Consider the following 25,809-nt stretch of genomic DNA (forward strand, 5'->3'; position numbering starts at 1 on the left):
ACTCCACAACTTTTTACTTTAACTTCTTACATTTTGAACACAAATACCTGTACTTTCTACTTCTTACATGTTGAACACAAATACCTGAACTTTCTACTTCTTACATGTTGAACTCAAATACCTGAACTTTTTACTTCTTACATGTTGAACTCAAATACCTGTACTTTCTACTTCTTACATTTTGAACACAAATACCTGTACTTTCTACTTCTTACATGTTGAACCCAAATACCTGTACTTTCTACTTCTTACATGTTGAACTCAAATACCTGTACTTTCTACTTCTTACATGTTGAACACAAATACCTGTACTTTCTACTTCTTACATGTTGAACTCAAATACCTGTACTTTCTACTTCTTACATGTTGAACTCAAATACCTGTACTTTCTACTTCTTACATGTTGAACTCAAATACCTGTACTTTCTACTTCTTACATGTTGAACACAAATACCTGTACTTTCTACTTCTTACATGTTGAACCCAAATACCTGTACTTTCTACTTCTTACATGTTGAACCCAAATACCTGTACTTTCTACTCCTTACATGTTGAACACAAATACCTGTACTTTCTACTTCTTACATGTTGAACTCAAATACCTGTACTTTCTACTTCTTACATGTTGAACCCAAATACCTGTACTTTCTACTTCTTACATGTTGAACACAAATACCTGTACTTTCTACTTCTTACATGTTGAACTCAAATACCTGTACTTTCTACTTCTTACATGTTGAACCCAAATACCTGTACTTTCTACTTCTTACATGTTGAACTCAAATACCTGTACTTTCTACTTCTTACATTTTGAACTCAAATACCTGTACTTTCTACTTCTTACATGTTGAACTCAAATACCTGTACTTTCTACTTCTCACATGTTGAACTCAAATACCTGTACTTTCTACTTCTTACATGTTGAACTCAAATACCTGTACTTTCTACTTCTTACATGTTGAACTCAAATACCTGTACTTTCTACTTCTTACATGTTGAACTCAAATACCTGTACTTTCTACTTCTTACATGTTGAACTCAAATACCTGTACTTTCTACTTCTTACATGTTGAACCCAAATACCTGTACTTTCTACTTCTTACATGTTGAACTCAAATACCTGTACTTTCTACTTCTTACATTTTGAACTCAAATACCTGTACTTTCTACTTCTTACATGTTGAACTCAAATACCTGTACTTTCTACTTCTCACATGTTGAACTCAAATACCTGTACTTTCTACTTCTTACATGTTGAACTCAAATACCTGTACTTTCTACTTCTTACATGTTGAACACAAATACCTGTACTTTCTACTTCTTACATGTTGAACTCAAATACCTGTACTTTCTACTTCTTACATGTTGAACACAAATACCTGTACTTTCTACTTCTTACATGTTGAACACAAATACCTGTACTTTCTACTTCTTACATTTTGAACCCAAATACCTGTACTTTCTACTTCTTACATGTTGAACTCAAATACCTGTACTTTCTACTTCTCTCATTTTCCAAACAGGCTGGTTCCTTTAGTCTGAATGTGTGTTTGGTGGCGTGATCATTATTATTTAGAGTCATTGCGTGCCTATTGATTTGAACACGATCCGTGTATCCATCATTTCCTGGTCTTCTCTAAAGAAGAGGGACCAATGGAAACGTTGTCATGTTGCCGTTGTTCAGCATGGAAACATTCATTAGCTAACAATAACATTATTGTTCTATTAATATAAAGGGAGGTCAGGTACTCTTTAAAACAGCTGCTAGTTATGGGTACTTTTTACTGAAGTACATTTCAAAGTTCTTTACTTTGACTTGAGTAAAGAAGTTTAGTCAGTACTTTTAACACGAGTATCTTCTACTTGAGTAAAGGATGTGTGTACTTGTACCATCTCTGCTCGTTTATCATTAAATATCTGAGGAATAAAGTCAAGAATGCTGATACTATTTCAAAAGCCTCACCTGCTGGGACTTCTTGACTCCGTACCTTAGGAGCGTGGCCTGGTGCTCGCTGTTATGAAACAGGATGTCGAAGGTCACCTCGCGCCCCATCAGGTCGTCGATGGCCGGCTTCACCACGCTGTGGAAATCCCTGACTGAGAAACAGTCGTCCATCATGTTGTTGACCTGAGCAGAAGTACACATTCTTTACTCAAGTAGAAGTACAGATACTCGTGTTTAAAAATACTAACTCCTAACACATCTAAATCTACTTCCAGCATGGATAAATGTTCACATTGTTTGTTTTATATGCTTCTTGAAATCCTAAAAACCACATTGTTTTTCTAGAACAGATTACAAATCGCCTGAGAGTGCGGAAAACTTAAACAATTTAATTTATTCACTAGAAAAACTCATAATTTTGAGAAAAAGTCATAATTTTGAGAAAAAGTCAGGATTTTGAGATTTTGAAAAAAAAGTCAGAATGTTGAGGTTTTCAGAAAAAAGTCAATATTTTGAGAAAAAAACTCAACATTTCGTTCATGACAATCCTATGATTAGCTAGAAGAACTGGTATTCCTCCATCTAGTGACTGTGTAACTCCCTCTCTTGGATATCAGCATGTGAAGGACACTGTTCAGGAACTAGTTGATGCTCTGTATGTGATGACTCCTTCCATTCTGGAGAGGATCACAGATACATGGATCAGAGATTCAAGCTCAAGCCGGGGACCAGGGAGAGTTTTCCTAACAGTTTAAAGCTTTTCTTAACAATATATTCCCCACTATTTGTATTGTTTGATGTACAAAGTATTACAATCTAAATATACATTTGAATATTCTTCAGATATAAGATGGTGTGTCACCTTGTATTTCTTCCCCAGCAGCTCCAGTGGATCCAGTTTGATCTCTGACCTCAGAGCCCGGCCAAACAGAATCATCTTGGAGTCTGAATCTGAACAAACAAACAGATATAATATCACAAAGAGTTTGAAGAGTCACACGTGTCAGTAAATTAACCAAATGTGCTAAAAACATCCCCATATCATCATTTCTGAATATTTGAACCACACAAGATTTTTATCTGGGATGTGTCACAAGAAAGAATAAGGCTGCTGAAAATAAAGATTATAAAACCCCTTTATGTTAATGTTAATTAATGTTCCTCAGCTCTGGACAAGCAGAGGAACTACATGCTGACTGAACACACACATGTTTTATTCTAACTTCATAATCTTGATTGAAATGTACTTATCCAACACAACAACCTAATTGGGGTCAAATGAGGTCAGTAAGAAAAGCAGGAAACACTGACCTCGACAGGTCAGGTGAGCGACGTAGGGAACGCCGTCCTTCTCTCCGTAGTACACAGCGAAGTGAGAGAAGTATTTGTTCCTGGGATACTCCACGATGTCCCCCGGGAACACCTCGGGACGGGACTGCGTCTGCAGATTTTAAATTAGTATTTTATTGTTATACGTACAAAAATATCAAGGCTAATTCCTAGTGTGTGAAAAACAACTTTGTTTCCAACGTGAACATCTAAATATTAAGAGAATGATTTACTTTCTTGGGTCAAATGGGCTATTCAGAGTCACTTTGATTAAATTAAGAGATAAACAGACAAAGCAAGAGAGTCTTTTCACACTTTGATAACCTGGAAATGTGCTTTTTAAATGGCTTGTGCAAAAAATATTAGAGAATTAAAATAATGTTACCAACATGTGGACACAGACTTTAAAGGATTTCTGCACTCATTTTGGAAACAACAAAACAGATAAAGATTGTAAATAAAGATGTTTCGTCTGTACTCACCAGGCCCATGGGTTTGAGTTAATACTGCAGCTGTCTGAAATGAAACCCACACACACTGATCACAGTCTCATGTGTGTGTGATAGACTTTGTGTCGCAGTGTCTTCGCGTCCCTTCAGGTGTCATTTGTGCTGGAGGGTGATTTTTTTTTGGGGACGTTTCTGCGTTTCTTCCACGCACCACGGAGTCCCTCCACCTCAGGGCGTGTGAAGCAGGTGCTTCCTGAACGGAAGGCGTGAAAACAGGAAGTAGCTTCAACGCAGCTCCAATCAGACGGGTTTTAATGAGAGATAAGAAGACAGAGTGTGCAGAAACCATTATTACTGAAAGCTAAAGGCTGGTTTCCTTGGGTATTAAGATTTGATTTGAAAAGAGCCTGGGTTTGATTGACAGCTACTCGTTTGAAGCTTAATGAACCTAAAATAACGCCTGGAGAAAATCTAAAGAAAACCCCTTGTGGAAATATGAAGCGAGAGTCCTTTCATCGCTAAACTTGTTTTTATTTTTCCCTGATTGTTGCCGTCTGAGAGATAAATAGGCTGGCTATAATATCCTCTTAAATACAAACACATTTCCGTCTCCATGTCAAACTTCACGGATAAAAAAACAGCTGGAGGGGCTCCTGTGGAAAAATGTCCTGATTTAATGTCACAATAATCACGTGTTGCTCCTTTAACTCTGGTTTGATTACACCTCTTTGTCAGACCCCCATTCACTGGCTCTAAAGCGCTGTGATTGGTGGAGAAATGACAATGAACCCCGCTGAGAAACAGAAGCAGTCTAACACAACCTGAAAGCTTCTGAGATCATCTTCATGAAGACCACCCACCCACATTTACAAAATATAGATTATCTGCAGATTCAGATCCACGACACACAGAAAGTGTGAGGACGGCATTTACTGAAGGAAACACACTTTCATTGATTCAAAGTGCGTGTGTGTTTTGCAGCTCAAACACACAATGCCACTTTTTTAAAGTCAGTGCAGCATCACAGTCCGTCAGAAGGCACCTGAGCTGGAGGTTCACCAGTGACACACACACACACACACACACACACACACACACACACACACACACACACACACACACACACACACACACACACACACACACACACACACACACACACACACACACACACACACACACACACACACACACACACACACACACACACACACACACACACACACACACACACACACACACACACACACACACCACCCCCCCCAAACCCCCCCTCCGTTTGCGCGTTCGTGCGGAGGGTCCGCCACCTTAAGTGCTGTTCTAAACAGCGAGTCTGCAGCGGTGCTGACTTCAGTCCGGTCTCTACCTGACCGGACTCAACGCTGTGTGTGTCCGTCAGCAATGATCCTCTGATAAACTGCGATGGTAACAACCTCATGATAACCTCATATGTTTTAACTTAGGATCATACCTGTGTTTAGTCTAGAAAAAGGTAAATGTGTGCATTTTATTATTAAAGTTGTGTATATTTACAGACTGTTGCAAAAACTAAGAAGCTTATAATCATCAGGTTTAAAACTAAAAGAGCTTTACAAAAAAGTAACGAAATTAAAGATGTTTGGAGTTCTTTTTTAGTTATTAATGTTAATGTTTTGTCTAAGAAACCGTTGTTACATACAGTTACGGCATTTCCTCTTTCTGCCGGAGAGAGGGGAGTTTGTCCCAAAGCTTGCTGCTGTATTTACTCCCTCCATCTGACAGGAGGGAGCCTCGTTGAGCTGAGAGTTTCACTCCACGGAGTTCACTCCGTCACGGAGGGGGAGTGTGTAGGGGGAGTGTGTAGGGCGTGGTTTGGGATTGGGCCTCACTCTCTTTCTCGGTTCCTAACCCTCACACACACACTCCCACCCTCATACACACTCCCTCTGTGTTCCTGACCCTCCCTCCCTCCCTCACAGAGACACACACTTCCTCACACACACACTTCCTCTCACACACACTCTCTCTCTCTGTGTTCCTCTCCGGCCTCTCCTCCCCAGCGGAGACTGTCTCCAGGTGCGTGTTTGTCCCAGCTGTCCGTGTTGTGTCCGTGTTTCCTCTGGTGTCTCTTGTAGTTGTCCCAGTGTCCCGTGGTGTAGTCACACTCTGCGCAGGTGTAGGGTTTCTCTCCTGTGTGCCGCAGCATGTGCCTCTTCAGGTTCATGCTCTGGTTGCAGGAGTATCCGCACACTCCGCAGTGGAAAGGTTTAGCTCCCGAGTGGATCCTCTCGTGCCTCCGCAGGTTGGCCAGGTTCCCGCAGGCGTAGCTGCAGGACGGGCACTCGTACGGTTTCTCTCCCGTGTGAACACGCAGGTGCCTCTTCAGGTTGTCGGGGTGTGAGGAGGTGTAGGAGCAGTGGGGGCAGCGGTGGGGCTTCTCCGAGGAGTGTGTGTGTGCGTGGCGGGCCAGGTGGTTGGGGTAATGAGAGAGGAAGGGGCAGTGAGGGCAGCCGTACAGCTTGGAGCCTCGAGAGCGACCGCGAGATCCCGAGGAGTCTTTGGAGAGCAGCGAGCAGCGCCGACACACCTGGAAACACACAGCACACACTCAATTATAATAATAATAGATTATATAGCGCCTTTCAAGGGACACAAGGACGCTTCATGGTGAACAAACAAACAAACAAGAGGGGCAAATAATAAAGTACAAATGAAATGAATAGCAGCAGGAGTGGAAGCAGGGGTAAGGGTGTAGGAGGTGAGGGGGTTAGGGTGTAGGAGGTGAGGGGGTAAGGGTGTAGGAGGTGAGGGGGTAAGGGTGTAGGAGGTAAGGGTGTAGGAGGTGAGGGGGTAAGGGGGTAGGAGGTAAGGGTGTAGGAGGTGAGGGGGTTAGGGTGTAGGAAGTGAGGGGGTTAGGGTGTAGGAGGTAAGGGGGTTAAGGTGTAGGAGGTGAGGAGGTAAGGGTGTAGGAGGTAAAGGTCTAGGAGGTGAGGGGGTTAGGGTGTTGGAGGTAAGGGGTTACGGTGTAAGAGGTAAGGGTGTAGGAGGTGAGGGTGTAGGAGGTAAGGGGGTTAGGGTGTAGGAGGTGAGGGGTTAGGGTGTAGGAGGTAAGGGGGATAAGGTGTAGGAGGTGAGGGGGTAAGGGTGTAGGAGGTGAGGGGGTTAGGGTGTAGGAGGTGAGGGGGTTAAGGTGTAGGAGGTGGGGGGGTTAGGGTGTAGGAGGTGAGGGGGTTAGGGTGTAGGAGGTGAGGGGGTTAAGGTGTAGAAGGTAAGGGGGTTAAGGTGTAGGAGGTGAGGGGGTAAGGGTGTAGGAGGTGAGGGGGTTAGGGTGTAGGAGGTAAGGAGGTTCAGCTGTAGGAGGTGAGGGGGTTAGGGTGTAGGAGGTGAGGGGGTTAGGGTGTAGAAGGTAAGGGGGTTAAGGTGTAGGAGGTGAGGGGGTAAGGGTGTAGGAGGTGAGGGGGTTAGGGTGTAGGAGGTAAGGGGGTTAAGGTGTAGGAGGTGAGAGGGTTAGGGTGTAGGAGGTGAGGGGGTAAGGGTGTAGGAGGTAAGGGGTGATGCAGAGAACCTGTTCTCTAAATGTTCCCTAAAGCCTGTTGCTGTCTCCTAAACATGGTGAAGCTACCTGTGCTGCGTCGCCCTCCCCGTCGCCCTCAGCTTTGTCGCCCTCCAGGTCAGAGTCCTCCAGGGTGAGGCCACACATCTGGCAGCACAGGGGGAAAAGAAGCACTGGGAGCGGGGCGGAGGGAGAGCCCAGACCCCCCAACGTCTGGAGGAACGTCAGCTCTGAGATCACTGTGTGGAGGAGAGACAAAGAGAGTCAGCTCTGATAGGAGAGACAGAAAGAGACAGCTCTGAGAGGAGAGACAGAAAGAGACAGCTCTGAGAGGAGAGACAGAAAGAGACAGCTCTGAGAGGAGACAGAAAGAGACAGCTCTGAGAGGAGAGACAGAAAGAGACAGCTCTGAGAGGAGACAGAAAGAGACAGCTCTGAGAGGAGAGACAGAAAGAGACAGCTCTGAGAGGAGAGACAGAAAGAGACAGCTCTGAGAGGAGAGACAGAAAGAGACAGCTCTGAGAGGAGAGACAAAGAGAGACAGCTCTGAGAGGAGAGACAGAAAGAGACAACTCTGAGAGGAGAGACAGAAAGAGACAGCTCTGAGAGGAGAGACAGAAAGAGACAGCTCTGAGAGGAGAGACAGAAAGAGACAGCTCTGAGAGGAGAGACAGAAAGAGACAGCTCTGAGAGGAGAGACAGAAAGAGACAGCTCTGAGAGGAGACAGAAAGAGACAGCTCTAAGAGGAGAGACAGAAAGAGACAGCTCTGAGAGGAGGAGAGACAGAAAGAGACAGCTTTGAGAGGAGAGACAGAAAGAGACAGCTCTGAGAGGAGAGACAGAAATGATCCGATCTAAAGTGAATAATCTTCCATTTTAACTTCCTCCTTCTACTTCCTCCTTCCTCTTATATTCTGGAAGAAGTAGTTCCTCACGGTTCTCCTCTCCTGTGATCCTTAGCTTTGCGCGTTACATTTGAAGCGCCCGTTTCTCTCAGATGAAGTGTGATATTAAAGGGGGCAGGGCTCGACATTAAGGACTGCCCGATGGCCCGGGGCCATCTAGTATTTAGCTCGGGCCATGAAGCCTCACCTGCTGGTGGCCCGATCGGGCAATCTATTACGCCAGTATCATGCAGCTCGCGGATCCAGTAATGAGTGACCCCGACAGTAAAACTAAACATATCTATAACTAGTTACGGTAGTTTGAGAGGTCATTAAAATAGCTCCGTGTGATATTCTAACCTGAAGTGTGTGTTTTGTCCGCTCACCGCTGCATGTGATCATGCAGAGCTGCGTGTCAACTCGTCAGCAGCAGCTGATCTCTCTCCCGTCAGATTAGACTTCATTCGCGTTTATGTCCATATTGATCAGATCCAGCTAGTTCTAGCTAATGATAGGACTACCTGCTTATTAAAAGACACCTAAACAATAAGTGTCGCTATGCAACCGGGTGAGGCCACAAAGTATAGCGCAGCATTATGCATTTGTTTACATGCCCACCGGAACCCCGAGGCATTACCAACAGATCAACGCACAATCAACCCATACAGGACATCTCTTTCTCCACATTAAGTGTTAGACATTAGAATTGACTATTCTTGTCTGTCACATAAGTGGCGCAACTGAAGCGGTATTGCGCTAAAGGCAAATTATTTTGACCGAAGAGATTTAGATTTGCCGGCTAACGGGAACTCTGACGTCGCCATTTTGTATGCTTCGCGGATGCGCTCGGCTCCTCTCGACTGCTGCTCGGGTCTGCTCGGTCAGCTTCCGGATGAGGAGGCATTCGTTCGACCAACTTACAGTAGATAACATTACAAACATTTTTAACAGGGGCCATAATAGTGTACATAATGTTTGTTTTGGCAGTTATAACTGAATGTAATGTTTTCTACTTTTTTACATCTGGGAAGGCATTTGCCTTCATCAGATGGAAAGTGTCTTGACCAACAACTTAAGTATTTCTTAAAGCTATGTAGGGCATGCAAGAGAGCAAACACAAACAAGAACAAACAAACAAGTGAAATGAAGAATGAAATTGAACAATATAAGATTGTGGTGGTTCATCTTATAATTCAGTCTATAGAATGCACCAGACAGCCTCTACAGTAAGAACCCCCCAAACCCTTCGTGCCATTTCGTCCGCGCGCATTTTTCAGGGCAATCTCTATTGGGCTCAGGGCCATCTGTAAATTAGCTTAGATGGCCCACAGGGCCATCTCCCAAAATCCTTAATGTCATGCACTGGGGGGGGAAAGATGTAGCAGCTGAGTTCAGCGGGGGTGACTCTCAGGTCGAGGAGCACTCAACCAGAAACCATTTCTCTTCCTCTTTTTTAAAACTCTCTCAGTTTCCACTCATCAGTTCCTCTTTCTCTGCTCAGTGCTAAACTCATTTAAAGAAGTGTGGAGAGCAGGGAGACCTAAGTGTTAACATGTTGAAATAATCTATATTATATCATCACGTGTTGTAAGCCATGCTGCTGAGTTTATTCAAAGAGACCACGAGTGTGTAACTGTCTGTGTGCAGCGTGTTATTGAGCATAGGGTCTTCAGGGTCTTCCAACATGTGATTGTAAAAGCTCCAAAGGTACAATATAGAGCGGTGTAAACTAAAAATAAGTGTTTAAAACCTGTGAGATTCTTGGAGTAATGTGTGGAAATATTTCGACCAGGTTAGTGAGAGCGGTGGAGAGTGCAAACTATGCAAAGTGAAACGTGTGTATCATAGGTCAATTAGCTCAATGCTTAACCACGTGACATTAAAACATAAAACCTTGAGACAGGACTGACACCAGATGATAACCAGGGACATGTAACCACCACAGCTTCGTCCAGGGGGAGGGGGTCCGACAACGATCAATAAGTCTTGAGTGTCTAAGGTTTCAGATCCACGACACAACCTTCTTATTTGTCTAATGTGTGTGTTTCCTGTGGAGGAGATTCTTAAGAGAAACTGATCAATGATTCATGGACAAAGTGTGTCTTTTGTTAGATTAAATAAAGTAATAAAGAAAGTCAATACTCAGGGTATCTGCAGGAATCCTGAAGTCACATGTAAAACCTTTTAAGATCTTTTTTAAGACCCTTTCCTACATTTTCAGACCTCATCTCCACTTGGAGTTCTAAATGGTTACCTTGGCAACACACTTCACCTCACATTGACTATATACAGTATTGATTGTCCTTCCTCCTTATCTTCCAACCATTTGGACGCAGACTTGCATTTCCCCATAACGATGTTGTTTAACAACCGGCGTAAACGGACCTTCGTGCTATCAAGCAGTGAGCGTGCGATGTCCTGTTCAGATGACGTCAAATCCAACGGGATGCCATCAATAAACTACACAGAATCACACTACACACCTACGCAATGATTACATTCAGGCAGACTGTAGAACACAACCTCTTTGGACCATTGATATACTTATTGAAGACAAGCTACAAAATGTAACACCTTGGAAAATGCCCTTTAACACTTTTTAATAGCCTTCATTTTCGCTGAATTTATTCAACTTTTAATACTTTTTAAGACCCCGCGGACCCCCTGATATCCAAGTGAAATGGATCTGAAATGCAGGAACAGAGCAGCTTCGTCCTCAGAGGATAAAGAAGCTCTGCTCAGTCTCTCTGTGTATTCATGAGAGGAACCAGCTGCTCCTCCATCCCATCATCAAACCCTCCAGTCCTTATCCATCTGTAAATCTACCTTTTACTTCCTTTGCCCTCCTGACATGTAAATCCTTAACATCTGTCTCTGTTCAACACACACAAGACTGAACATACACTTTAACAGAGTGAAAGGCAATCAGAGTATACGACTATATGTTTTAAATGATTATATGATCATTTGACACGACAGTATACTCGAAGAAGTAGTTCCTCCTGGTTCTCGTTAGCTTTGTACGTTACATTTGAAGTGAGTGTTTCTCTCAGATGTTGTGGATGATTATACGATGATTTGACATTACCTTGTTCACTCTCAGCCTTTTTCCTGCGGCCTCTCCTCTTCTCCTTCTCCCTCTTCTCCTTCCTCTCCTGGTTGTGCATGCGCTGGTGCCTGCGCAGGTTCCCCAGCGAGCTGCAGGCGTACTCGCAGACGGGGCAGCGGTAGGGTTTCTCCCCGGTGTGTGTGCGGGCGTGTCGCTGCAGATTCACCAGCTGAGCCGAGGCGTAGTCGCACACGGGGCAGCGGTAGGGCTTGTGGCCGTCGTGCGTCCTCATGTGGCGCTTCAGGTGGTTGGAGTAGCGCGAGGTGAAGGCGCACAGCGAGCAGGAGAACAGTTTGGGAGCGTCCTCCGTCGCCTTCCTCCTCTTACTGTCCGAGTCCCCGCTCGACTCCTCCACCTGAGAGGAGGCGCCCTGCTGCAGGCCGTCATCACAGGTGAGACAGTAGAGCTCCGCCCCCAGGTCCAGACCCACACCTGGAACACAGACAGCACTTATAACCAGAGAGGACAAAGTACACACTACTTTACTCAAGTAGAAGTACACATACTCCTGTTTAAAAGTGGTGAAAGTAGAAGTACTGACTAAACTTCTTTACTCAAGTCAAAGTAAAGAACTTTGAAATGTACTTCGGTAAAAAGTACCCATAACTAGCAGCTGTTTTAAAGAGTACCTGACCTCCCTTTATATTAATAGAACAATAATGTCATTGTTAGCTAATGAATGTTTCCATGCTGACCAACGGCAACATGACAACGTTTCCATTGGTCCCTCTTCTTTAGAGAAGACCAGGAAATGATGGATACACGGATCGTGTTCAAATCAATAGGCACGCAATGACTCTAAATAATAATGATCACGCCACCAAACACACATTCAGACTAAAGGAACCAGCCTGTTTGGAAAATGAGAGAAGTAGAAAGTACAGGTATTTGAGTTCAACATGTAAGAAGTAGAAAGTACAGGTATTTGTGTTCAACATGTAAGAAGTAGAAAGTACAGGTATTTGTGTTCAACATGTAAGAAGTAGAAAGTACAGGTATTTGAGTTCAACATGTAAGAAGTAGAAAGTACAGGTATTTGTGTTCAACATGTAAGAAGTAGAAAGTACAGGTATTTGGGTTCAAAATGTAAGAAGTAGAAAGTACAGGTATTTGTGTTCAACATGTAAGAAGTAGAAAGTACAGGTATTTGTGTTCAACATGTGAGAAGTAGAAAGTACAGGTATTTGTGTTCAACATGTAAGAAGTAGAAAGTACAGGTATTTGTGTTCAACATGTGAGAAGTAGAAAGTACAGGTATTTGAGTTCAACATGTAAGAAGTAGAAAGTACAGGTATTTGTGTTCAACATGTAAGAAGTAGAAAGTACAGGTATTTGTGTTCAAAATGTAAGAAGTAGAAAGTACAGGTATTTGGGTTCAAAATGTAAGAAGTAGAAAGTACAGGTATTTGGGTTCAAAATGTAAGAAGTAGAAAGTAGTCTACTGTGTAGGACACACAATGCCCACTGGCAACTTGACCAGGGAGAGGACGCTGGCGCTTGTATGTTCGCCGCTTCTCCTACGCCTCAGAGTTTTTATCTGCTTTTAAGCTATTTTATCTGCTTTTAAGCTATAGTTACATGGCTAAACTTTTAGTCTGTTTTACAAGTGCTTTTATATCTTAAACCTCGTGATCATTGACGGTTTTGGACCCGACGTCTGTCGGGACGCACCTGTTGTACCGCCCAAACTCACCTGCTGTATCGCCCAAACTCGCTGACTATCTCCGGCTGACTTCTTGCCTCTCTCCCGCTACTACTGTGATAGCAGGCGGACTCCCAAGCCTCTGTTTCTTTCCCGGACATGAGGTATACCAACGGGATAGCCTTCTAGCTGTCTCGTTGCTGTTAGCCCTCGCTGCTAAACACCGCTACCAAACTTCTTCGGCGCCCGACCTGTTGCTATGTTGAAGTTTTCCATTCCCCAACTCCTGAGTCTCAACCACTCCAACGCTCCAACCTGCACCTCAGTCATTAAACAACTTGGACTTCTTCGTCGGCACCACTATATCCACCGAAGCCAAAGAAGAGGACAAATTGTATATTCCCAGCACGGAGATGCAGAAATTCCATCCATCCACTCTGTCTGCCGTCGTGTCGCACATCTGACGTGTCATCAGAGCCCGGCTACAGCGGGGTCAAATCGCGCCAGAAACATCGCGAGACCGCTGCATGAATACACGGAGAGCATCGCGAGACCACCACACACGAAGGAGTCTGGAAAACGTGGAGTGGATTACAGCCTACTCCGGCCCCTACAGAGATTCACCACATCTTCTAAAGCCAAAATAGAACTTTTGAATACACAATCTCTCAGCAATAAAGCATCCTTCATTCAAGACCACATCACTGATGAGAAATTGGACTTCATTTGCCTCACGGAAACCTGGCATCAGCCAGAGGTTTACTCCACACTCAATGAAGCCTGCCCTCCTGGCTACAGCTACTTGGAGAAAGCCCGCAACACTGGTCGTGGTGGAGGCCTAGCTGTTATCTACCGAAAGGAATTGGAACTGTCACTCCTGCCCCTGCCCGTATTGTCCTCTTTTGAATGCCTTGCATTTAAATGTAAACCCCCCTTCGCTCTGACAATACTTCTGATCTACCGGCCACCCAAACCCAATTCTGCTTTCATTCCAGAGATACAAGACCTTCTCACTACGCTATGCACATCCTCTGCCAATATTATCATACTTGGAGATTTGAATATTCACGTCGACTCCCCCTCCTGCCATTTTGCCACGGAGTTTCTGCTGCTCCTGGACTGTCTCAATCTCACAGAGCATGTTGATGTCCCCACACACGGCAAGGGCCATACGCTGGACCTGGTCATCACAAACTCCGCCCCCATCAGCAATCTGCTAGTGTATGACCTGGGGGTGTCTGACCACAAGACCATCTCTTTGGAGCTGTTTTTCCAGTCTCCACTCAGCAAGCCCAAACGCCAAATCCGCTTCAGGAACCTGAGGATCATCAACCCGGACATCATGACCCTGGACCTCCAGCATATTTCCTCCGCCAGTAAATGAGTCAGTGGCATATTACAACCAGTCCCTTAACAGTCTCCTTGATCTACACGCCCCCCTCAAAACCAGGATGGTCACCTTCTCGCGCTCAGCCCCATGGTACACCGGCGAGCTGCGGAGAATGAAGACAGCTGGGCGTGTCCTTGAGCGGCGGCTCAAGGCCTCAGGACTCACTGTTCACCTGTTAGCCTATCGTGAACACCAGAAGGCCTACGCACAGTCCCTCAGAGATGCACGATCCCAGTACTACTCCATCATCATCAACAACAGTACTGGAAACTCCAAGCAACTCTTCTCCACAATAAAGCACCTCCTCAAACCCCAAAATCCTCTACACTCCGACTCCACTGAGAAGCAGTGTAGAAACTTCGCCGCCTTCTTCAAAAATAAAGTTGACACCATCCGCTCCATCCTCTCTAGCCCCTCTACACCTCCAGTTCCAACTGCTGACCCACAGCCTGGGACAACCCAGCCTCTTCGCTGTTTCACGGTCATCTCTCAGCAAGAGGTTGAGGGCATCGTTAGGAGGATGAAGCCCTCCACCTGTGTCCTGGACCCCCTTCCGTCAGCTCTGGTGAAATCGTACATCTGCACCCTGAGCCCCATGATCACTAAGATCGCAAACCTCTCTCTCCAGTCTGGCCATGTCCCCTCTGCCCTAAAAACCGCTGTCATCAAACCTAGTCTTAAAAAACCCTCCCTTGACCCGGGAGTCCTGGCCAACTATAGACCCATTTCCAACCTTCCATTTCTGTCAAAGGTGCTGGAAAAAATAGTTGCTGCTCAGCTCCAGGACCACCTAAACTCCAACAACCTATTTGAGAAGTTCCAGTCTGGTTTCCGCTCAGGCCACAGCACAGAAACTGCCCTGGTCAGAGTCACCAACGACCTGCTGATGACGGCTGATGCTGGCTCTCCCTCTCTCCTCATCCTCCTTGATCTCACTGCAGCTTTCGACACCGTCGATCACGGCATCCTCCTCCATCGTCTGCACTCCACCATCGGACTCTCTGACTCTCCCCTTGACTGGTTCACATCATACCTCACTGGGAGAACAGAGTACGTCTCCTTGGGTGAGGCAGAGTCGGGTACCCACAACGTCACCTGTGGTGTCCCTCAAGGATCAGTTCTCGGCCCCACCCTTTTCACACTCTATATGCTCCCCCTTGGCTCTATCATCAGCCGACATGGAGTATCATTCCATTGTTACGCTGATGACACCCAATTGTACCTCAGGATCAACCCTACCTCCTCTGCAGCCCTGCCTTCACCCACACTCACTACCTGCCTGGAGGAGATACAGGCGTGGATGAAGCTAAACTTCCTGAAACTCAACAGCTCCAAGACCGAAGCCATTATAGTTGGCACCCCACATCAGGTTCGGTCATCCACCATCACGACCATCACCTTCTCTGGCCAGGACATTACCCTCTCCTCAACAGTCACCAACTTGGGTGTGAAAATGGACGCCCATCTGACCTTTGAGGCCCACATTAAACAGCTGTGCAAAAACTCCTTCTATCACCTCAGGAACATCGCCAAACTCCGCCCCTCACTCACTCTGTTTGACGCGGAAAAGCTAGTCCACGCCTTTGTCTCCTCAAGGCTGGACTACTGCAATGCACTCCTCATCGGGATCCCCAAGAAAAGCATCCAGAGGCTCCAGTACATCCAGAACAGCGCTGCTAGGATCCTGATGAGGGTGCGCAAATATGATCATATCACCCCCATCCTGAAATCACTACACTGGCTCCCCGTGGAATTGAGGATCGAATTCAAGGTCTCCGTCCTCACACACCAGTGTATCTATGGAACAGCCCCTCCATACCTCAAGGAACTCCTCACCCCCCTTACCTCCGTGCGGACCACCCGCTCCAGCAACTCAAACCTCCTCAAACCCCCGAGGACTAGGCTCCGTACCATGGGAGACCGGGCCTTCTGCTCGGCTGCCCCCGGTCTATGGAACGCTCTCCCCGACCACATGAGAGCATCACAGACCGTGGAGGTTTTTAAAAAAGGCCTCAAAACCCACCTCTTCAATAGAGCCTTTCCCTAGACCTTTTATTTATTTATTATCACCCTTTTATCTTATTTTATTCTTTTTACTTATTTATTTTTATTTATTGCTTTTTATTCTTTTTACGATGTTAGCACTTCGGGATTTGAATGCAAATATGAAGTGCTTTATAAATTAAAGCCATTATTATTATTATTATTAAAGTAAAAATAAGTAGTGGAGTAAAGTACTGAAACCAGAAACATGTACTTAAGTACAGTAAAAAAGTTTTTGTACTCAAATACTTCCCACCTCTGTTTCTAACTTACACAATGGATAGAAAACACACATTTGATTGTCTTAATGTGTGCTAATGTACAAATGTGTCTGTTGAATGTGTATATACATATTTTTATTTATGTATTCCTCTGGATTGTGGGAAACAGTATTTCAATCTCTCTGTCTGTACACACACTGAAAGATTCACAATAAAGTTGACTGAGCTCTCGGCTTCTCTCTTCGGTGGATAATATGACAGCCGACTAAAGCCCCTAGAGACTAAATCAAGAGCAGGGAAACATCCATTTTGAACCAAAAGAGTGACTGAAATGTCCGAGAACATCCTATACATTCTGTCCAGGTGGCTTTCTCTATAAAACACAGTAAAATGAGAGTTACCTAGATCCAGCCCTGCTCCCAGAGGAGTGTCTCCCAGCAACTGACCACAGCCTCGACAGGAGAGGAACGCTGGGAAGGTGGAGTCTGTCGGAGCCGAGGGATCCTCCTCCACGCTCAGAGAAAACACCGTCATACCTGGAGACGAGACGAAGAAACATTCATGAGCGCAGATACAAAGTTCCCCGAAGACACAGAGCTTTTAATTTGAAGGTTTGACCATAAAACAAGGACTCAAAACGTTCCAGTGTCTGTCGTTCAGTGCCTGACAAATGTGTGTGTGTGTGTGTGTGTGTGTGTGTGTGTGGGTGTGTGTGTGCACATGTGTGTGCACGTGTGTGTGTGTGTGTGTGTTTGCGAGTGTGTGCACGTGTGTGTTTGAGAGTGTGTGCACGTGTGTGTTTGAGAGTGTGTGTGTGTGTTTGAGAGTGTGTGCACGTGTGTGTGTGTGTGTGTGTGTGTTTGAGAGTGTGTGCACGTGTGTGTGTGCACGTGTGTGTGTGTGTGTGTGTGCACGTGTGTGTGTGCACGTGTGTGTGTGTGTGTGTGTGTGTGTGTGTGTGTGTGTGTGTGTGTGTGTGTGAGCCACTGACCGGACTCTCTTTCCAGCCCCATGATGTCAGAGTCTCCAAACTCCAGCTCCCCGCTCAGCAGGAAGTCGCTCTCCAGAACGAGGCAGCCGGGCTCACACACCCCCTCCCCGTCCTCAGAATCCACTGAACACACACACACCTCGCATTAAAATAACAAACACAAAATACAGGAAGAAGTACTCTCCAGGAGTGTAACAAGAACGAGGACGATACACGTTATCGTGCAAAAAATATAATTCTTCAAATCAAGATACACACACACACACACACACACACACACACACACACACACACACACACACACACACACACACACACACACACACACACACACACACACACACACACACACACACACACACACACACACACACACACACACACACACACACACACACACACACACACACACACACACACACACACACACACACACACACACACACACACACACACACACACACACACACACACACACACACACACACACACTTCTCCCTGCTCCCTTTCGAGTATGGTGTGTTTATAGAGACAGAAATAATTGTTATACATTAAGTTGTGCATTCCATGTACGGAAAACAAATGAAATGAAAGTAAACAACCCAGGAGAAGTAAAAAGAAGATTTGTGAGAGGGTGGAGAGGAAGCAAGAGGACATCAGTGAGGATGAGATAAGAGGAGGAAGAGTGAGGGGGGGTCAGGAAGAGGAAGAGGAGTGAAAACATGGGATAAGAAGCAGAGGTGGGAAGTATTGGAGTGCAAATACTTTGTTGCTGTACTTAAGTATATATTTCTGGTATCAGTACTTTACTCCACTACTTATTTTTCTGACCACTTCTTACATGTTGAACTCAAATACCTGTACTTTCTACTTCTTACATGTTGAACACAAATACCTGTACTTTCTACTTCTTACATGTTGAACTCAAATACCTGTACTTTCTACTTCTTACATGTTGAACTCAAATACCTGTACTTTCTACTTCTTACATGTTGAACACAAATACCTGTACTTTCTACTTCTTACATGTTGAACTCAAATACCTGTACTTTCTACTTCTTACATGTTGAACTCAAATACCTGTACTTTCTACTTCTTACATGTTGAACACAAATACCTGTACTTTCTACTTCTTACATGTTGAACTCAAATACCTGTACTTTCTACTTCTTACATGTTGAACTCAAATACCTGTACTTTCTACTTCTCACATGTTGAACACAAATACCTGTACTTTCTACTTCTTACATGTTGAACACAAATACCTGTACTTTCTACTTCTTAAATGTTGAACTCAAATACCTGTACTTTCTACTTCTCACATGTTGAACACAAATACCTGTACTTTCTACTTCTTAAATGTTGAACTCAAATACCTGTACTTTCTACTTCTCACATGTTGAACACAAATACCTGTACTTTCTACTTCTTAAATGTTGAACTCAAATACCTGTACTTTCTACTTCTCACATGTTGAACACAAATACCTGTACTTTCTACTTCTTACATGTTGAACACAAATACCTGTACTTTCTACTTCTTACATGTTGAACTCAAATACCTGTACTTTCTACTTCTTACATGTTGAACTCAAATACCTGTACTTTCTACTTCTTACATGTTGAACTCAAATACCTGTACTTTCTACTTCTTAAATGTTGAACTCAAATACCTGTACTTTCTACTTCTTACATGTTGAACTCAAATACCTGTACTTTCTACTTCTCACATGTTGAACACAAATACCTGTACTTTCTACTTCTTAAATGTTGAACTCAAATACCTGTACTTTCTACTTCTCACATGTTGAACACAAATACCTGTACTTTCTACTTCTTAAATGTTGAACTCAAATACCTGTACTTTCTACTTCTCACATGTTGAACACAAATACCTGTACTTTCTACTTCTTACATGTTGAACACAAATACCTGTACTTTCTACTTCTTACATGTTGAACTCAAATACCTGTACTTTCTACTTCTTACATGTTGAACTCAAATACCTGTACTTTCTACTTCTTACATGTTGAACTCAAATACCTGTACTTTCTACTTCTTAAATGTTGAACTCAAATACCTGTACTTTCTACTTCTTACATGTTGAACTCAAATACCTGTACTTTCTACTTCTCACATGTTGAACACAAATACCTGTACTTTCTACTTCTTACATGTTGAACTCAAATACCTGTACTTTCTACTTCTTAAATGTTGAACTCAAATACCTGTACTTTCTACTTCTTACATGTTGAACTCAAATACCTGTACTTTCTACTTCTCACATGTTGAACACAAATACCTGTACTTTCTACTTCTTACATGTTGAACACAAATACCTGTACTTTCTACTTCTTACATGTTGAACTCAAATACCTGTACTTTCTACTTCTTACATGTTGAACACAAATACCTGTACTTTCTACTTCTTACATTTTGAACACAAATACCTGTACTTTCTACTTCTTACATGTTGAACTCAAATACCTGTACTTTCTACTTCTTACATGTTGAACACAAATACCTGTACTTTCTACTTCTTACATGTTGAACTCAAATACCTGTACTTTCTACTTCTTACATGTTGAACACAAATACCTGTACTTTCTACTTCTTACATTTTGAACACAAATACCTGTACTTTCTACTTCTTACATGTTGAACTCAAATACCTGTACTTTCTACTTCTTACATGTTGAACTCAAATACCTGTACTTTCTACTTCTTACATTTTGAACACAAATACCTGTACTTTCTACTTCTTACATGTTGAACTCAAATACCTGTACTTTCTACTTCTTACATGTTGAACTCAAATACCTGTACTTTCTACTTCTTACATTTTGAACACAAATACCTGTACTTTCTACTTCTTACATGTTGAACTCAAATACCTGTACTTTCTACTTCTCTCATTTTCCAAACAGGCTGGTTCCTTTAGTCTGAATGTGTGTTTGGTGGCGTGATCATTATTATTTAGAGTCATTGCGTGCCTATTGATTTGAACACGATCCGTGTATCCATCATTTCCTGGTCTTCTCTAAAGAAGAGGGACCAATGGAAACGTTGTCATGTTGCCGTTGGTCACCATGGAAACATTCATTAGCTAACAATGACATTATTGTTCTATTAATATAAAGGGAGGTCAGGTACTCTTTAAAACAGCTGCTAGTTATGGGTACTTTTTACTGAAGTACATGAGTATGTGTACTTCTACTTGAGTAAAGGATGTGTGTACTTCTCCTCTCTGCACAGAACACATGTGGAGGATTCAATTAGAGACGTGGAAGAGAGGAAGAAGCATGAAGAGAGAGGTCAGGGTCAGGCCTGCGAACAGGAAGTGGAGACAGGAAGCAGAGAGGAGGAAGTGGACTGCCAAAAAATCCAGGATGAGATAAAAACACTAAAACACTAACATGTCATCTACTGAGAGGACTACAGCTAGCTTTAACTCCATGAGGAAGTCCATATGTTAATCATGGCTGTTCAGCTTGAGTCCAGTCTTTAATAACATGTGATTTAAACTGGATTTCTACATTGAGCAATAACAGGAAAGAAACACTTCCTTAAAGTGTGACTGGTGTGTAGAGAGAGACCAACACTCTGAATACAGTCAGAAACAGATAGAAGACGACAGTTAAAACTACATTTAAACACCTGAGAGACTCAAACAGCTGGGAAACAACATTTAAAAGACTAAAAAGAGACAGAAACAAAATTTAAAAGACTAAAAAGAGACAGAAACAACATTTAAAAATACTATATAAAAAGACTCAAACAGCTGGGAAACAACATTTAAAACACTAGATACAGACTCAAACAACAGTTTACAAACTAAATACAGACAGAAACCATCGTTAAAACTAAATTTGAACACTAGATAGAGACTCAAACAGCTGGAAAACAACATTTAAAACAGTAAATAAAGAGTGAAACAGCTGGAGAGGAAACTCACATTTGACCGGCTGCGGGTTGGACTGTTTCCTCCGCGGCATTGTGTCTCTTTCTGTCCCGGATCCGGTTCTGTCTGCGGGGCTGAAGTCCAGCTAACTGCATGACGTCAACGTCGTCATCATCATCATCATCATCTTCTTCACCACCTCCTTCCTCTTCCTCATTGGTGTCATCACTATGGAAACGGTCCCAAAACGTGCACACCAATCAGAAATGACTTCTTCAATTCAGTAAAACAGTTTAAAAGGTAGTCTCTAATGTGATATGATGCTAAACAACACGTGTTTGTTTGTCAACATGTTTGTTATTGTTCCGCAGTAAATAGACGCGGCCATCTTGTTAGCCACCTAGCTAGTTAGCCAACTTCCAACATTCAAAATGTAAACCGTAAAAACTACAAACTTCGGGTGAGAACTACATTCCTAAATGCCCCCTGGCGGATAAACGTACCTGTGATAAAGTCCCCCCGAAATACTGTCCACGACAAAGTTTCGCAAACTGTTTAAAATTAGCTCTTTTGTTGCCGAGTGCAAATCCAGCTCGCTGCTGACACGCCGGGTCCGGGCTCCCGGTGACGTCAATGACAGGAGCAGTGGATTGTGGGATTTGTAGTCCTTGTTGGATACATCTGTTTTACACTATGGTTTTACAGCAACAAAACACTTCAACCTTTGGAGTTTCTACGAAGAGAAATACTTTTGGTTTGCTAATCAACCTTATTATATTGCTTTTTGTACACATATGGTCACTTTTAAAACATATATTGCTACTTATCTGCTACTCGTTTTTACTTATTGTTCCTTTTTATTATTTACAACATGTGTATACTTAGCTATTTTTAAACGTTTGAATATGTAAGTATATTCTCAATACTTCTGCTGCTATGATAATGTAAATCTCCCTGTTGTGGTACAAACAAACTTCGGACTTCGGATTCTGATATTTTTGGTTTTATCTTTCCAGCAAAGATAACAGATTAAAATAATGAATGTATTTGTTAGCGATTCATTTGTCAGTTTCTGGTCAATTAAACGTATATTGATCACACTCACAAATTTTTTTCACATTAAAAGTTATTATATATCTTTCTATATTGTGGGATTTGTAGTCCTTGTATGCTCCTTATTTTAACAAATGTTTAATTATTCATACACATATAAGTAAAGCGGAAACTTTTTAAAGATTATTTCCATATAAAAAATGTTGGTTTGATAAGTTGTTATAGAAAATACATGTCCGCAATGTTCATTAAACATGATTAAAAATGAGTAAAAATGTACTAGTTAACATTGTAGTACAAAAATATCATAATTAATATTTAGAAATATATAAATTATAAGTTACCTCAAATAACTTAAATCAGTATGATGCTTTGTAAACTTGTTTAATATCACTATTCAATAATAAATATGATGCAATACTGATTATTAGACTTTGCTGTTTACAATAACTAGAAAACACATATCACGGAACAAAACATTTATACTTTATTTCAGTTTCTTCCCAAAAATAGGATGCTTAAGGTGTACCACAAGGCTCTATCCTGGGCCCCTATACTTTTCTCTAAACGATGCCGCTATCATCTTTAACCACAAGAGCTCAGAGAGCCAACAGAACCAAAACTCTTTCCGGTTAAATTACGAAATCCATCATGGCCTCAAACTCCTCGATCCTCTGCCGGGTGTTTCCTCTCCGAATCCTTCTGTACGACACGGTTTTGAACTTCGACGCTTGTGGCTTGCCGTTCTTCTTCTTGTTGTCAGCCTTGCCGTTCGTAAGGCCAGAGTTTTGACCTTCATCCGGTTCTCCTTCCTTAGCCTCCATCGCAGGATTGGATGAGTTTTGTGTTCCTCGTCCTCCTCCTTCTTCTTCGGCCATTAGTGACGCTTCTGGATCTATCAACGCCACTCTCTTCTTCAACCTGCAAGCTGATGCCAAATAATGGAAACTATTATGTTAATTAAAATACATTTGAAAGGCTAGGTAATTTAGTTTTATCATTACAAAACACTGTCTGCTATATAACATGTTCAATATTATTAATAAGTGTCTACAATAACGTGCATTTCGTATCTTGCACTACTCAATACTGCTCATCACTGTAAAGTATTTTACATTCATTATGTGACCGTCTATGTTACATGAAGTTATTTAATTGCTCTTTTTACTGCACTGTTGGTGTACAGTTTTATTATCATGCTGCTGTGTTTATTGTATTTTTATAACTCTGGCACAATCATTTCCTTCGGGATAAATAAAGTCCTATCTTATCTTATCTCTCTCACATTAAAAGGGGGACACAGCTCCCATTAAAGGGGGACACAAACACCAGTCGATTTTAGGTTTTTTGGGGGCTGTTTTCCTTCCATTTGGTGAGTTTAGATTTCACCTGAACTCCATAAAAGCTAGCATTAGCTTCATTTGCATATCTAAACAAAACATGTAGTATAACAAATGGGGGAGTGTTATTATGGTCTGTTAATTGGTTTCCTTAATCAACACAAACCCAATAAGACTAACTTAGACAATTAGTTATCTTGTCTTGTCCTGTAGAGCTTTTTTTTTTATTTGCCTCTGAGTGACTGTCATCTCTGGGGAATTTTAATTAGGTTTCAATTAATTAATTAACACTGAACTCTTAATGATGCAATACAATTAAGGTAAAAAAGGCAGCCATAAGAGCCAGAGTTTACCTGTCTGCGGTCCAGGTGTAGAGTCCCTGACGACGGCAGATGTTTCTCCCGGAGACGACGTCTTTATTTTGAGTCTTTCCTCCAAACTCTGCGTCTCGTCCTCTCTCAGATCCAGACGGGCAGACTTTGTGTCCGTCAGACTTTGTGTTGTTTCTCTGTCGCTGCTCGCTGAACTGGGATAAACGTCCTCATTCTGGTTTCTGGCAGAGTCTTCTTCTTCATCTTCTACCTCTTCCTCCTCTTCCTCTTTTCCAACAACTATTTCCTCTTTGATTTGTACCTCCTCGTCCTCCTTTTCTCCTGCTGTCTCCATCTCTTCCTCTTCTTCAACATGACCTCCTGTTATCTCTTCTTCCTCATTTTCTCTCTCTTCTTTTTCCTCCTCCAAAACCTCATTTTCCTCTTCATCCCTCTGTTCTTCAACCTTGTCTTCATCATCGTTCTTCTCCTCGTTTCCTGCTCTTTCATCTTCACCTCCATCCTCTAAAACCTCATTTTCTTTTTCCTCTTCCTGCAACTCTTTTCCTTCCTCTTCCTCCTCGTACTTCCCCGTTACTTCCAGTTCTTCTTCCGCTTCCTCCTCGTACTTCCTCTTCACTTCCGGTTCTTCCTCCTCATACTTCCTCTTCACTTCCGGTTCTTCATCCTCGTACTTCCTATTCACTTCCGGTTCTTCCTCATTGTACTTCCTCTTCACGTCCGGTTCTTCCTCCTCGTACTTCCTCTTCACGTCCGGTTCTTCTTCCTCTTCCTCCTCGTACTTCCTCTTCACTTCCGGTTCTTCCTCCTCTTCCTCCTCGTACTTCCCCGTTACTTCCGGTTCTTCCTCCTCTTCCTCTTCGTACTTCCTCTTCACGTCTGGTTCTTCTTCCTCTTCCTCCTCGTACTTCCTCTTCACTTCCGGTTCTTCCTCCTCGTACTTCCTCTTCACTTCCGGTTCTTCTTCCTCTTCGTACTTCCTCTTCACGTCCGGTTCTTCTTCCTCCTCGTACTTCCTATTCACTTCCGGTTCTTCTTCCTCTTCCTCCTCGTACTTCCTATTCACTTCCGGTTCTTCTTCCTCTTCCTCCTCGTACTTCCTTTTCACTTCCGGTTCCTCCTCCTCTTCCTCCTCGTACCTCCCCGTTACTTCCGGTTCTTCCTCCTCATACTTCCCCGTTACTTCCGGTTCTTCTTCCTCCTCGTACTTCCTCTTCACTTCCGGTTCTTCCTCCTCTCTCCTTCCATCATCTTCCTCTTTAAACAGCTCCTCTTCTCCCACGACGTCCTCGTTATCTTCCACTTCTTCTTCTTCTTCTTCACCTTGTCTTTCTGTTTCCTCCTCTACTTCTTCTATATCCGCCTCTCCTTGCTCTTCTTCATCCTCATTTTCTAGCTCCTGCTCTTCTTCTCTTCCCTCCTCCTCTTCCTCCTCTCCTTGCATCTCCTCTTGGTCCACCATCTCTCCCGCCTGTTCTTCTCTCACTTCTGCCAATCTGTTCACACTTCCACCTTCCATTCCTCGCCTCCCTCCTCCTTCCCTCCCCACCTCCGCTGTCTCTTCGTCACGCAGCATGGTGTCCTCCAAAGACAGAATATCTCCAAAGAGTCCGACGGCCTGAATCACTCGAGAGACGATGGAGTTTTC

General features: G+C 43.2%; 2 protein-coding genes across 4 annotated transcripts in view; both read right to left on the minus strand.

Annotated features, from left to right (window-relative positions):
* Positions 1-4,235, minus strand: part of LOC307032157 (phospholipase A and acyltransferase 2-like) — a 13,071-nt gene extending 8,836 nt beyond the window's left edge. For 2 of the 3 annotated variants that reach the window (XR_013806168.1, XM_079669955.1), the window contains exons 1-4: positions 3,757-4,235; positions 3,257-3,386; positions 2,808-2,896; positions 1,964-2,128 (exon numbers count right to left, since the gene is read on the minus strand). Coding sequence is in view for 2 of the 3 variants with exons in the window: in XM_079669955.1 (XP_079526081.1) it covers positions 1,964-2,128; positions 2,808-2,896; positions 3,257-3,386; positions 3,757-3,765 (393 nt within the window). In the remaining variant the exon portion in view is untranslated. The remainder of the gene's footprint in view (positions 1-1,963; positions 2,129-2,807; positions 2,897-3,256; positions 3,387-3,756) is intronic. The other variant, XM_079669956.1, reaches the window with a different exon arrangement.
* LOC307032156 (zinc finger protein 513-like) lies at positions 3,843-22,063 on the minus strand. Its single transcript, XM_079669954.1, has 7 exons — positions 21,940-22,063; positions 21,491-21,664; positions 17,537-17,659; positions 16,947-17,081; positions 11,229-11,681; positions 7,325-7,494; positions 3,843-6,289 (listed from the first exon to the last, which is right to left on the minus strand). Exons 2-7 carry the CDS (start codon positions 21,528-21,530, stop codon positions 5,714-5,716), a joined length of 1,497 nt encoding a protein of 498 aa, XP_079526080.1. The 5' UTR covers positions 21,531-21,664; positions 21,940-22,063; the 3' UTR covers positions 3,843-5,713.
* Between the last annotated feature and the right edge of the window lie 3,746 nt (positions 22,064-25,809).

Source organism: Notothenia rossii (genome assembly GCF_949606895.1).
Source record: "Notothenia rossii genome assembly, chromosome: 3".
NCBI classification, from domain to species: Eukaryota; Metazoa; Chordata; class Actinopteri; order Perciformes; family Nototheniidae; genus Notothenia; species Notothenia rossii.